The 12,253-nt window shown below is 42.9% G+C and overlaps 3 protein-coding genes across 8 annotated transcripts; 2 read left to right on the top strand and 1 right to left on the bottom strand.

Moving 5' to 3' along the window:
- Position 1: 1 nt before the first annotated feature.
- On the top strand, positions 2 to 5,656 carry bcl7a (BAF chromatin remodeling complex subunit BCL7A). Of its 2 annotated transcripts, none has more exons than XM_062543647.1 (6): positions 2 to 253; positions 1,800 to 1,881; positions 2,796 to 2,889; positions 2,989 to 3,165; positions 3,620 to 3,690; positions 3,991 to 5,656. In XM_062543647.1, the coding sequence occupies exons 1-6, from the start codon at positions 162 to 164 to the stop codon at positions 4,066 to 4,068; spliced, it is 594 nt and encodes a 197-aa protein (XP_062399631.1). In that variant the 5' UTR covers positions 2 to 161; the 3' UTR covers positions 4,069 to 5,656. The 2 variants fall into 2 exon arrangements, with proteins under 2 accessions (XP_062399631.1, XP_062399630.1); XM_062543646.1 differs by having other exon boundaries at positions 4 to 253; positions 2,793 to 2,889.
- On the bottom strand, positions 5,607 to 8,463 carry alkbh2 (alkB homolog 2, alpha-ketoglutarate dependent dioxygenase). Of its 4 annotated transcripts, none has more exons than XM_062543642.1 (4): positions 8,397 to 8,463; positions 7,309 to 7,593; positions 6,805 to 7,003; positions 5,607 to 6,320 (listed from the first exon to the last, which is right to left on the bottom strand). In XM_062543642.1, exons 2-4 carry the CDS (start codon positions 7,583 to 7,585, stop codon positions 6,014 to 6,016), a joined length of 783 nt encoding a protein of 260 aa, XP_062399626.1. In that variant the 5' UTR covers positions 7,586 to 7,593; positions 8,397 to 8,463; the 3' UTR covers positions 5,607 to 6,013. The 4 variants fall into 4 exon arrangements, with proteins under 4 accessions (XP_062399626.1, XP_062399625.1, XP_062399628.1 ...); XM_062543641.1 differs by having other exon boundaries at positions 7,309 to 7,609; positions 8,397 to 8,439; XM_062543644.1 differs by lacking the exon at positions 8,397 to 8,463 and adding an exon at positions 8,130 to 8,225 and having other exon boundaries at positions 7,309 to 7,609.
- On the top strand, positions 7,815 to 12,014 carry unga (uracil DNA glycosylase a). Of its 2 annotated transcripts, none has more exons than XM_062543639.1 (7): positions 7,815 to 8,035; positions 8,708 to 8,899; positions 9,020 to 9,115; positions 9,370 to 9,467; positions 10,703 to 10,791; positions 11,179 to 11,357; positions 11,507 to 12,014. In XM_062543639.1, the coding sequence occupies exons 1-7, from the start codon at positions 7,937 to 7,939 to the stop codon at positions 11,645 to 11,647; spliced, it is 894 nt and encodes a 297-aa protein (XP_062399623.1). In that variant the 5' UTR covers positions 7,815 to 7,936; the 3' UTR covers positions 11,648 to 12,014. The 2 variants fall into 2 exon arrangements, with proteins under 2 accessions (XP_062399623.1, XP_062399624.1); XM_062543640.1 differs by lacking the exon at positions 7,815 to 8,035 and adding an exon at positions 8,500 to 8,611.
- Positions 12,015 to 12,253: the final 239 nt, after the last annotated feature.

Raw genomic sequence — 12,253 nt, 5'->3', positions numbered from 1 at the left:
CAAGAACACTGCCTGTGCTTTCTGCTCGCTAGTCCTGAGGGCACACTGCTCTATGTGTGTGATCTGCGCAGGCGCATAACCGCTCTCTCAATCCTCTGCTGAGCATTCGCATTGTGTCTAAACAGCCGGCGAGCTAAAAAGATATTTTACCAACAGCAGTAATGTCGGGCAGGTCGGTCCGTGCGGAGACCCGGAGCAGGGCGAAAGATGACATCAAGCGGGTTATGGCCGCTATTGAGAAAGTACGAAAATGGTAAGAGCTAAAAAGGCATTACACGTTATCCAAGGACAGAAAGACTGTGGGGGAGGAGAGACAACGAGGAGAAACAATGTAATGAAACCAAAGAAGGGGCTTTTATTGAGTTCGATTTTTGGTCGGAATCTTCCTTTGGCTCAGGTGTGCTGTAGAAGCGCGCTTGTGAGTGGCCGTGCCGGCGATGTTTAACCGAGTATTACTTACTTTATTAGACGATTTTCTTCCATTAAAATTTAATGTGGGTTGAACCTAGAAGCCATTTCGTTGCAGTCACATGAAGCCGTTGCTGTTTGAGCCTGTAATGCCGGCTAGAGAGCGCTTTGTGTGCTCGGAATGTGCAGTGAGTTGGGGACGTTACAGTCGGCATTAGTTATCTACACTTAGTGAGTGACTTGCGGCACGACGAAGGCGCTGTAGAGTGAGAATACTTTTATACGTTCCCGGGGTTTTAAATGTAGCGCTTGGAGTGGTTCTTCCAGCAGGACAAAAATAGGCGTGCGTTGGGGGCTGGGAGACATTGCACGCAAGTTTCACACGCAACTGCGTTTAACGAAAAAAAAGAAAAGAAAAGAAAAGGAACATAGAGAAAGAGATTATTTGGAAATGTAAATGTTCTATTGAGTGTGCGATTTATGTTTGGATTAATCATGTAAAGTTTTTTTTAATTGATATTGTATTTGATAGCATATGTTTTTTGGGGTTAGTCGATATTGTCTCATAGCCCAGGCTGTTGATTTAGTTATGTTGATAAAGGGCATTTCTGATTGATTAAAAAAGTCAAGTGATGTTGGCTTGTTATTGTGGTCTAATCGGGTTGACATAGACTTAACAAAACGACAGTGTTCAATCAATCACACATTGTCCTAGGTTTATTATTACCTTTTCGCAATTTAACAAAGAACAAATAGGCTATAGTCTCATAATCTTGTCGAGTCCATTTTCTTGGGCTCAGCTTATATAAACTAATTATGCCCATCATAGTGTAGCCTAACTTGTAGCCTATTGATCACTGGCCTATTTGACTCGACTACCGCTTATTGAAGCACAAAAAGTCACTTGAAACAATCTTGCAAGTTCGCGCAAAAGTCTGTTGCATTCGGCAAGATAGTGTCGAGCACAGACGATACTTAACGTGAGTAGGCTAAATGGTTAGGTGATTCGGTGAAAATGGTGTTGGAGAGGGTGGTATCCGCGGGGGGGCTCATTGTCCCGTGGAAGACGCCGTTTCGATCTCCGAGGAGACCTGCTTTGTGTCGTGTCGGCAGCATTGTAAAAACTCCCGGTGGTTCATATAGTGGAAAGTCTTTGTTGACCAATTTCTAGAGCGAATATCCTGCTCGAGCTGATGACTTGTTTTAAACCAATCTCTTTGTTGGCTCAGAACTGTGCTCCACTTACATAGCCATCAGAACACAGACTATTGGAAGAGCTCGTTTTACAACAGTTGGGTAGACATTCCGTTTTGGATAGTCTCAACTGCATCACATTTATTAGTAGGCCTAGTCAATGAATTTGTGCATTGAAGTTGTTTGTCTGTCAACAGGGAGAAGAAGTGGGTGACTGTGGGAGACACCTCTCTCAGAATCTACAAGTGGGTTCCAGTGACTGAGCCCAAATCTGATGATGTAAGTTCACCCAGACTGCTGTATCCATAAGTGATCAGTGATGCATTTGTGTCCCAATTTCATTCAGTTGATACCTGTGTTACCCATTCTGTGAGCTTATAGCATGACATTGTTGACAGTTTCACACTGAGGAAGAGCAGTGGCTGCAATGTGTGTGACCCTGCTGCTAATGAAACAGGGAACGGTACAAGCTGGAGTGCAGACCATTTTATTGACTGGACCCAATAAGGGGGGAAACAAAGGAAATGTGAGGAGTGCAGTGCATGTATAATGTTTACAGCATCACATGCAATGCTTTCACTTAGAACTGACAGTGCCCTGTGTGAACATTAGTGCAGAATATCAGCATCTACCAACTCCTTGTTTCCCAACCTTGGGGTCGGGACGCCATGTGGGGTCACCTGAGATCCAAATGAGGTCGGCTGAGATCTTACAATTGACCAGTTCACATAAAGTTATACATAAACTAAGCAAAACATTTTAAGTGATATCCAAGTTTAGTAACATATCCTTCATTACAATCTGATAAACTTTAACATGAGATGTAGATTGATGGAATTATGCTTTATCAGTGCTCAAAACAAAGTAGCTAAACACAGATGTGCAAGGACATTCGGGGGAAACCAAAGTACTGTACCACGTCTGGATGTTACAGCAGAGATGAGTTGCTCTCTCTCGCTACACGTGAACGATTGGGGTCAGCAACATTTTGTGACTTCAAGATTGGGTCACCTGCCAAAAGAGGCTGGGAACGCAACCTAACGGATAATATTTGAACACTTATGAGGGTTTACATTTATTTTTGACTAGATATTTCAAAGAAAACAATTCTCAGTTCTGCATGTTAATGTTTATTGTAGGGGAATGTAGTGAGTGTCTTAATTGAGTTCCCTTTTGACATGTCTTCACAGAAGAGCAAGAATAAAAAGAAGGGCAAGGATGACAAGTACGGGTCTGAGCTGACCACTCCAGAGAACAGCTCCTCCCCTGGGATGATGGACATGCATGGTCAGTGTTGTGCTTCATTTAGCTATTTCTGTGTTCCTTTTGCTCTTTTTTTGTCTCTCACATTCTCATGTGCATGCTCCATGCCCCTCTCCTCTACAGATGACAACAGTAATCAGAGCTCCATTGCAGACTCCTCCCCGTTAAAGCAGGAAACCAGTAACAACACAAGTCCGGCCCCAGAAGCCGTAGCAACGTCTCAGAGTGACAGCACAGAGGGAAAAAGTGAACAGAGTCCGTCACCGGCAAAGGAGACACCGGTGTCTAATGGCAAGAGTGGTGCGTTTGTCAACACACACACACACATACACACACACACTCTGTCTACTCATTTAATTCCCTGAGTACTCTGTTCTAGTATACACAGATAAACACTTCAACAATTTACAAACTTTCAAAGCGGTTTTGACAATATCTCATGATGAACGGGCTCTGTGAGTGTTCACACAAACTGCTTGTCGAGCTCCCACTGTTGGCTATAACTCTATTCAGTACTGTACTGCCCCAACTATAGTCATTTTGTCACTGAGATCTGAAAAGATTGATGCTTAAAATTGGTACTAAATGAGGCTACTTTGATACTATCATCACACCCAAATTATTTTAATGATAGAGCATCTTTGTTTCTGAGACATGGTGGTGGTTATATTCAGCTGCCCCACAGGATGGCACTAATGTGCAAAAGTTATTGGAAATTATGTTTATCAATGTGATTTTTCTTTTCCCTTTCTAGAATTCCCTAAGAAGGAGGGAAAGAATTCCGGAGAACAGGAAGCTTTATCAGATGCTTCTAAAACTCCCCAGGTATTATTAATGCATACATGCAAAATATTGAACAATCTTGACCAGATTCACACAGTCGTGGGGCAACTGTGGGCTACTGGTTAGGGCTTCGAGCGTGTAACCGGAGGGTTGCTGGTTCGATCCCCGACCAGTCCGCGGGCTCACGGATTGGATAAATGCAGAGACTAAATTCCTTGTGTACGCAAGTATACATGGCCAATAAGCCTGATTTGATTTAACAAGTATATGAACTACAAAAGATACAAACACTTCTTTTGTGTATATTTTCTCAGTCCCTCACTCTTTCACGCTTTCTTCTAGGAATCAGAAGATGGTGCTCCACCCAGTAAGAAGGGAAAGCTGGAGTACTCTGGATCTGGGAGTCGAGAGGAGAGCTAACTCTGTCCACTCCTACAGAGACCTCCGCCTTTCAGCTCTCTGGCCTCTGGTCACCCACCCCCACCACCACCACCACCCCTCCCACGGCCATCACTCCCTGCTCTCCCTGTCTCTAGGTCAAGCCTCAGGCTCCTGTAGTTTATGCTTTTCTTTTGTTTCTTTGTTAAAAAGAAAAGAAAACTGTGAGACCCGCTGCTGATGTTACACACACACACACACACACACACACACACACACACGCACACACGTGTGAGAGCACTGTGGCCATAGATACCCTCATCCTCCCTTATGTTCCCTTCCATTCTTTTCCCTCATGCTCAGGAGGGTCCACACACTGTTCTCATCTGGCCCTGCATCTCTTTGTCCTGCTGCTGTAACACACACACACACACACACACACAGACACACACACACTTTCATGCCTGTCACCTCTGCCTCCTACCCACGGTCACGGGGAGTCTCCAGCCAAAGGCATGTTTTTAGACTGCGCTAATGGCCAGACATGTGCCGGATACACTAGGTGACCACCCCAAGTCACAAAAACAAGGCAGATGTGTATTTTAACTTTTGATTTTTTCTTTTTTAAAAACATGTTGATTCCTGATCTTTTTTAAATCTTATCAAGTGCCCTCTCTGTTCCTCTTGTCCCCAACTTTGTACCACCCCCTTACTCACACACATGTACACAGTATCATATCAGCACAGCCTGCAAATGAGGTAGGAAAGGCAAAGTAATGGTCTACATCTGTGTAGACACAGTACTGTGAAATGCAGGTTACCATTTCAGCAGCTCTGCAAATCCCTTGCTAGTAACTAGTGACACTGCATATGTGTCGACATACTGCATACCACACTTACACCGCTGCCATTTTTATATTGGTCATACTTTGGGCCTTGAGTTGAGAGATTACTCTGGCACCAAAAGGTCATTCTCCAGATCTGTTAGCAGGTAATAACCAGCACAGCCTCTTGTGTGTGTAAGAGGTAGTACTGCTGATTGAAGATGGGTCACTTGGATATAAGGAGTATCATGTGTGCTTGCTAAAAGGTTTCACCACAAGAGAAAGTAGCTTGTGGGACAATGTGCTTGTTAGCATAGCAGCCTGCTATGGTAGTGGCATCTTAGCATAGGGGTGTGCTAGCATGGCAGTTTGTTAGAGTAGCAATGTATTCCCTTGCCTAGTGGTCCCATGGAATCTATGGAAAACACAAATGTAACAAAAAAATGACACTGTATAGAGTGGACCTGGTCAGACAGCATCTGTGACAGACTGGAGAGGGGGTGGGGCAATACGCAATGCCTCAAGAATAGGTCCAGCAGTGCTGGTACTTCAGACACTAAACGTTTCAATTTTAAAAAAAGAAAATCTTTTCTCAGTTCACGTCTGCTCGCTAAGGTATGTAAATATTTATACCACAAATTCTTTTTTTTGTTACTCTCTTGTTTTACCAGAGTCCAGCCAAACTATTGCCTTGTGTAAGTTCGGTCTCTGAACCTGAGGAAACAATAGAATGTTAGTCTTGGGACCATATTTGTTTAGTTTTCTGGTTTATTGTTTTTCACTCTGCATTAGTAAAGTCTTGTACAGAGGTTATGGTTGCGTTTCACTTATTTATTCCATATGTACTTATTGGTTTTATAAAAAAAAAACAAATAAAAGTACTTTTCCTTGTAAACATGTTTTAATGTGTTAATTATACTAAGGAATATTTGTTGTATATTTGTTGCTGCAGAAAGACATTTACACATAATGACACAAACAAGCGCAACTTAACATCTTTAAGACACATAGTTTGTTGTTCCTATTTCCCATGAATGAGTGCAGGTGAGGCTGAGAGCTTGTCCTCAAGTCTGCATTAGTGTAGGCCTGTAAAGGAGAGTTGGGGAATGAGAGACCTGTTATGATAGGGCATATGTCAGAGTTCCTTGCCTGGGGTGCTTTGGTCATTTCAGCTTCTTGAGTATGCGCCTGAAGGTGAGGTTGATGCGGGGCATCTGGCACTTCTTGCGCACCGGCAGGCTGTGGTACCAGTTTGTGTTGGTGGGGGCATTCATGAGCAGCAGGCTACCGTGAACCAGTTCTAGCTTGACTGGCGGTGGTCCGCCTCTCCTAGCACCCCCGCGACTGTTGCGGTGTCGGAACACGAAATCCCGCGCTGCTCCTAAAGACACTGATGCAATGGGACAGCTGGGGTCTAGCTCTCGCTCATCGTCACGGTGCTCCCCCATGTGGTCAAGACCATCTTTGTACCTGTGGGAAGAGACCTCATGAAGCATGATGCTTAACGCTTATGTCCTAGGCCTTAGATTTCAGCTGTAGCCACTAAACCTTGGTCTTATATTTTTCTACTCAAGGTTAAGCAGTCACAATCAAAGCGGTGACATTACATAGAGTACATCAATATGGAAAGATAGGGCTTTCCAGGCAAAATAAGGCATGTCAACAAGATAATAGCCAACCCATCTCATGTGGCTACAGAGCACTAGCTCCTGCCATCAAAACGCCACATTTTCATTTGAATAGTTTTACATTCTTCTACCTACTTCAATATTGTAAATAGCTGCAGATATAACAGGGATATAATTGATATGGAAACAATTATTTTCACTTATGTATTGATGTTTGACCATAAATCCTCAATCTTGAGAATTAACATCTGGTTACAGCTGAGGAATAAGACTGGAATACAGAAAACTGAATTCTTGAGGTACTTGGTTGCACAGTATATTCTCACCTGTTGACTAACACAAAGTTGAAAGTGTGCCCAGTTGCCTTGGTGACGGCATCCCTTATGTTCTCCAGCGTTGGGGTCCAGGGTCGAGCAAGCAGATGCACCCCAGAGAAAGAGTACATGAGCCCCTCATCGCCGTAGGTCGCTTGCTTCCGTGGAACATTGTAGGACTTTCCAAACACCTGCACTTTGGCCTGGTCACCTGTGCAGAGGTCACAGCCATGGTCACAACACACACACAGCAAGGGAAAAAAATCAAACACCGAAAGCAAAATTGTCCTCGTGATTAGTGACTACTGCTGGATAAACTGACTCAAATACCCACTTCCAGAAGCTTGAGGAAGACAAGAAGTGATCTGATGTGTGCCCGTACTTAAATGTTATGTATGTATCCTTGACCTGCTGGACCTTTACTATACCAAGTTTCTAGGCACTGCACATGAACATGAGCATAAGAACAAACCTACAGTGCACCTGGATGTAGGCCTTTTCTTTTTTACAGCTCACCTGTGAAGTACTCAATCTCACTCTCCAATGCATTGAACAGCTTATTTGCTTCCTCTGTCTCGATCAATAGGCAGTAGTCACAGTCCAGGCCCTCTGCTTCTATTTTCCGCCATGGTATTGGCTGAGAGAACTCCTTTAGCAAGGAGCTGTTTTCTTCCTCTTCTCCATAATCCTCCCCTAGGTCTTCTTCAGGAGCTTCTCTGCTCTTCTTGCTGTGAGGAGCCTGATCAAGCGCTCCCTCATGCCTTTTCCTCCTTGCAGTCACAAAATGGTCCATCTCAGCGCCTGCAAAACACAAAGCCTACTAGGGTTACATTACAGACAGCAGACAGATTAATTTTCCAGAACTTATGTGGAAGTAATTTCAGCATTTATTGACCAGTGTGTAAATTGTATAGAATATATTTCAAATTCATTGAGTATATGTAAATGGTGGCCTAATGCACCCTGACAATGACTCTGGGCCATGCTCTGGGCTCTTTGCGCCTCTGAAATTATGCAAATTTTGCGTCACGTCAATTTGGCGGGAAAGAGTAGCCTACCTGGCAGCACGGAGTTGGCGCAGAGAAGTTATCTTTCTCTCATACATTCCTCAAAGTTAACGTAAAACACTGCAAGCTCGGGCATAATGATTGGACAGAAAAGCATAAGAAATTTCTTCACTCCAGTTGATAAAAAGAGGATTATCGAAGACGTCAAGGAAAATGAAGAAGACGTAAAGGATAGTGTGAGTTTGTCTTGGCTAAAGCATTGCACTAACGTTACACGACTAAGCTATTTCAAGTTAACTAGCCGAAACGAAGGGCAGGTAAATAACCTACCGGCTCGTGCCTTGTTGATGAACAGTTTTTACATGATTGGCATGTGCTATTTTATAATTCCCACATGAGCGCGCGGCACAATTTCAAACCCGTTCATATATGGTTCAAACCATCGACCTTCCCTTGAACCCCGGAAGCACCTCTTTTTCCTAACTTATGACGTACATGTAACATGTAAACAATGTAAATCTTATAACACTGTTGTAGCTCTTAATTTGTGATATGATTATGATATGATAGGTTCGTTTAGTGACATTGGTAGCTTACATCGTGCGTCAGCCGCATCGGCAGCGAGTTTTGTTTTGTTGATTTTTCATGTGTTTCCGGTCACGTGTGTCTGCGCGTCATGCATTTTACCGCGGATGTCTAACTTAAAGTTGCACGGTGTTATTATTATTGCAACCGGACCGACGCGAAAAAGCACACTAATCCATGAGCGTCTACTCGAAGTATAGCCGATACCATGCGGTGAAATGATCGCCGTAAGATCCATGTTTGTTCATTGGGCGCGTTCACATTCATTCGGACTAGTAGTTACACAAAACTGTACTTTAACAAAATATACAAAAATTATACAGGTGAAGAAACGAAAGGTCGAGGACACGAACACTGGCTCCTCGTCTTCGCTGAGCCCGGAGCAGTTGGACCGTATTGCCAGCAACAAACGAGCGGCGTTAGACAGACTGTTGTCCCACACTGCACCCGATGGCATAGAAGAGAGCTGGCGAAGAGCCTTGACCAAAGAGTTCTCCAAGGCGTACTTCAAAGAGGTAAGAGATACTGCATCGCTGGCATGGATGCCGTGTTGCAGCTCCATAGGTTCATGGAGGATTTTTGTGTTCTTGATAGCTAAGTTCTGGCAAAAAGGTTCTCTCTTCTTCCCTTTACAGCTGATGTCCTTTGTAGCAGATGAGCGAAAGAAGCACACCGTCTATCCTCCCCCTCACCAGGTCTTCACATGGACCCAGATGTGTGACATAAAAGATGTGAGCGCCTCCTGTCACATTCATTTGTGCTCACTCAGTCACTCTCTCTCTCTCTCTCTCTCTCTCTCTCTCTCTCTCTCTCTCTCTCTCTCTCTCTCTCTCTCTCTCTCTCTCTCACACACACACACACACACACACACACACACACACCAGTGTTGATATTTTTAGATGATGCAACTCAATTGGATAATGATTAAAGTGTAGAGGTTGGATATTAAATATTCTGTTCATTTTTGTATCTGCATTTCTTACAGGTGAAGGTTGTGGTATTGGGGCAGGACCCATACCATGGGCCAGGTCAAGCTCATGGACTATGTTTTAGTGTGCAGAAGCCTGTCCGTCCTCCACCCAGGTTGGCTCTCTTTATGGGTTATAATATATACATGTTTCCAGGTAACCATCTGAATGGCTTAGTCAGTTTGTGAGGGGTGAAATTATATTGGCCAGAATGGACAAAATGGCTGACTAGCCACCTAAATAGCAATATTATGAGGCGAGGGCAGTCTGCGATTTGATAAGCATTGCTCATGTTTCTTCTCTGAACAGTTCACCCATGTGGTTTTCTTGCAAATACTCATTAATTTCTGGTCAGATGCTGTTTCATTGGTTTGTTCCTTTAAATTACATGAGTTTTCACTACTTTTAAGGTCTGTTTTTGATAGTTAGCTTCCCCATCCCTACTCATTTTGTTGGTATATTCATGTGAATGAGATATGAACACACATCATTCCCTTTATAAACCTTTGTGGTCAAAAAAGCTTTGCACAGCTTTGTGGTCAAGGCAGGAAAACTAACAAAACATTACCAAATTAATCACTGCAATGCATCAAGAAGTAACCTGGCAACTGTTTATCAGTATCTGTGATTTGAATGTTTGCAAATCTAAGTTTGTGGGCAGTTGGGGAGCTAGTTTTGGACAAATTACCATATAATGGCCCTTCAAAGATTGATCACATCAGGTTAGCAAAAGCTGTCCCTCTAGCCCATAGTATTTGTGTTAAACTAAGTTATAACAAAATGATGTTGATTTTTGTGGGTTAAGGCAGGAAGTGCTGAAAGTGGTAAAGGTTTGGCTATACATTTTGCAGTTGTGCATGGCCTAAATGAGACTAGTAGAATTGTTTTAAGTCATGTGAGTAGACACCGATAAACAATTATACAAGCATTACCATTGACTTCTTATTTGATAACTGAGAGACTTGATAGTGTGAGTGAAGAATAGAATGACTGAAAGCATAATAGAGTAAGTAGCCTAGGTTGGAGAAAAGATTACAAGTATGAATAATACCCCAAAGCGGACACACTGTTTTTGCATAAACACGTCTATAGGTACACAGTACACCTGTACGCATACACACACATAGCACACATGGGTTCACCAACCATTATCATGTTCACCTTTGGTTTGAACTCTTAAAGATATACAGCTTCATGCGTGCATTAATATAAGCTGCAACAAAACTGAAATGAACTGCTAAATGAAATTACTTCATTAGAAATACTGAAATTGTAACAACAGTGACATGTAGTCAGTGACATGTTGACCCCTTGAACTGGTTCTGTTCTCATGCCTGTGCATCTCTGCAGCCTAGAGAACATGTATAAGGAGCTATGTTCTGATATTGAGGGCTTCCAGCACCCAGGTCATGGGGACTTGACAGGCTGGACCAAACAAGGTAAGAGACCATACTGCTTGGTGTTAAATAACATCCATATACATAGTAGGGTCAGTTTCTCAAACGAAGATTGTGATTTGAGTCATGATTTCAACCACTGCAATATTTTTATTTTGAATATTTTTCACTCTATTGTCATGTGTTTGTTTCAATTGGTTTCAAGTGTTCTTGATACATACATTGATGGCTCTTCAATATGTAAGGCCTTATACGTTTCATAGTGCAAGACCCTACACTTTACTGGGTTTTTGTAAACAAATCACATTGTCAGTCATTGCAATTGCAAACATGTTTTGCTGACTTGTTCATTCATTATTGCTAGTGTGGTTTAGTAGTTTGTAGCAGGGAGACTGCATGCCAGTCTTAAAAGCTCCTTTTTGTCTGTAGGAGTGCTTTTGCTCAATGCTGTACTAACAGTTAGAGCACACCAGGCTAACTCGCACAAGGATCGAGGTTGGGAGACGTTCACAGACGCCGTCATCCAGTGGCTCAGCACCAACCTGGATGGATTAGTGTTCATGCTGTGGGGAGCCTATGCTCAAAAGAAGGGGGCAGCCATCAATAAGGTTGGGGAATGTCTGTTTTCTGCTGCAAAGACTACACCCAGTTTTTGGTCTCTAGATCTAGACGTGATCTGTTTTTTGGCAGTGTTGTAATCATGTCCTTGTGTTTGTGTCTAATGTGTTTGTGTTTTTGGGAAATGCTAACCCAACAGAAACGGCACCATGTCCTGCAGGCGGTCCACCCTTCTCCACTGTCGGCCCACAGGGGCTTCTTTGGCTGTAGGCACTTCTCCAGAACCAATGAGCTGCTGCAGAAGTCTGGGAAGGCACCCATTGACTGGACTCTTCTGTAAAAGTCCTTGTGACTAGTCTCACCTTTATTGAAAAGGTCTTTCAGTGTCCACATAGGCTACTTTTGAGTCATTTCATTTATTATTGTATGTCCATTTCCTTCTAGTCACTATCTCTTCAAATGTGTGTTGTTCAACCCAGAGCTCCAATAAACTGTCTTTTTTTAACGTATTCATTGCCAAAAGATCTACATAGTGACAGTTGTGGGTAATCATCCGTTACCAGGTTACACTAGTCAGTTCCAGCTATAGCTACGTTGTAACACTAACAGTACCAGTTTTATTTTCATGTTTTTCTTCTGTCTCCTAGATGTAAATATGTTTTATGTTGTATGCTTTCTATTTTGCTAATAAATTGCAATTCAAAACATCTGGATGGTCTGATTGATGAAGTTTTCTAACATGCTAAATGTGAATGGGAAGACTGAGCAGTTAATGCTCAGTGAATGTCTGCTGCCTTTCTATAATAGCCATGCTGTGATCTCCTGTGGCAAGCGGCTTTATCAAGGATTCAGTTTTCTTACTGCAGTGCTTTACTGAGAGGCCTTTCTTCAGGAAAATGTTCTGGGGAATATGTAGTGTGTAATTGCTGATGAGGTGTAGAGGTTA

This window comes from Sardina pilchardus, chromosome 8 (assembly GCF_963854185.1).
Source record: "Sardina pilchardus chromosome 8, fSarPil1.1, whole genome shotgun sequence".
In the NCBI taxonomy this organism is placed as follows: Eukaryota; Metazoa; Chordata; class Actinopteri; order Clupeiformes; family Clupeidae; genus Sardina; species Sardina pilchardus.
The sequence above is the reverse complement of the archived record's forward strand: the minus strand, read 5'-3'. Positions and strand labels throughout refer to the sequence as shown.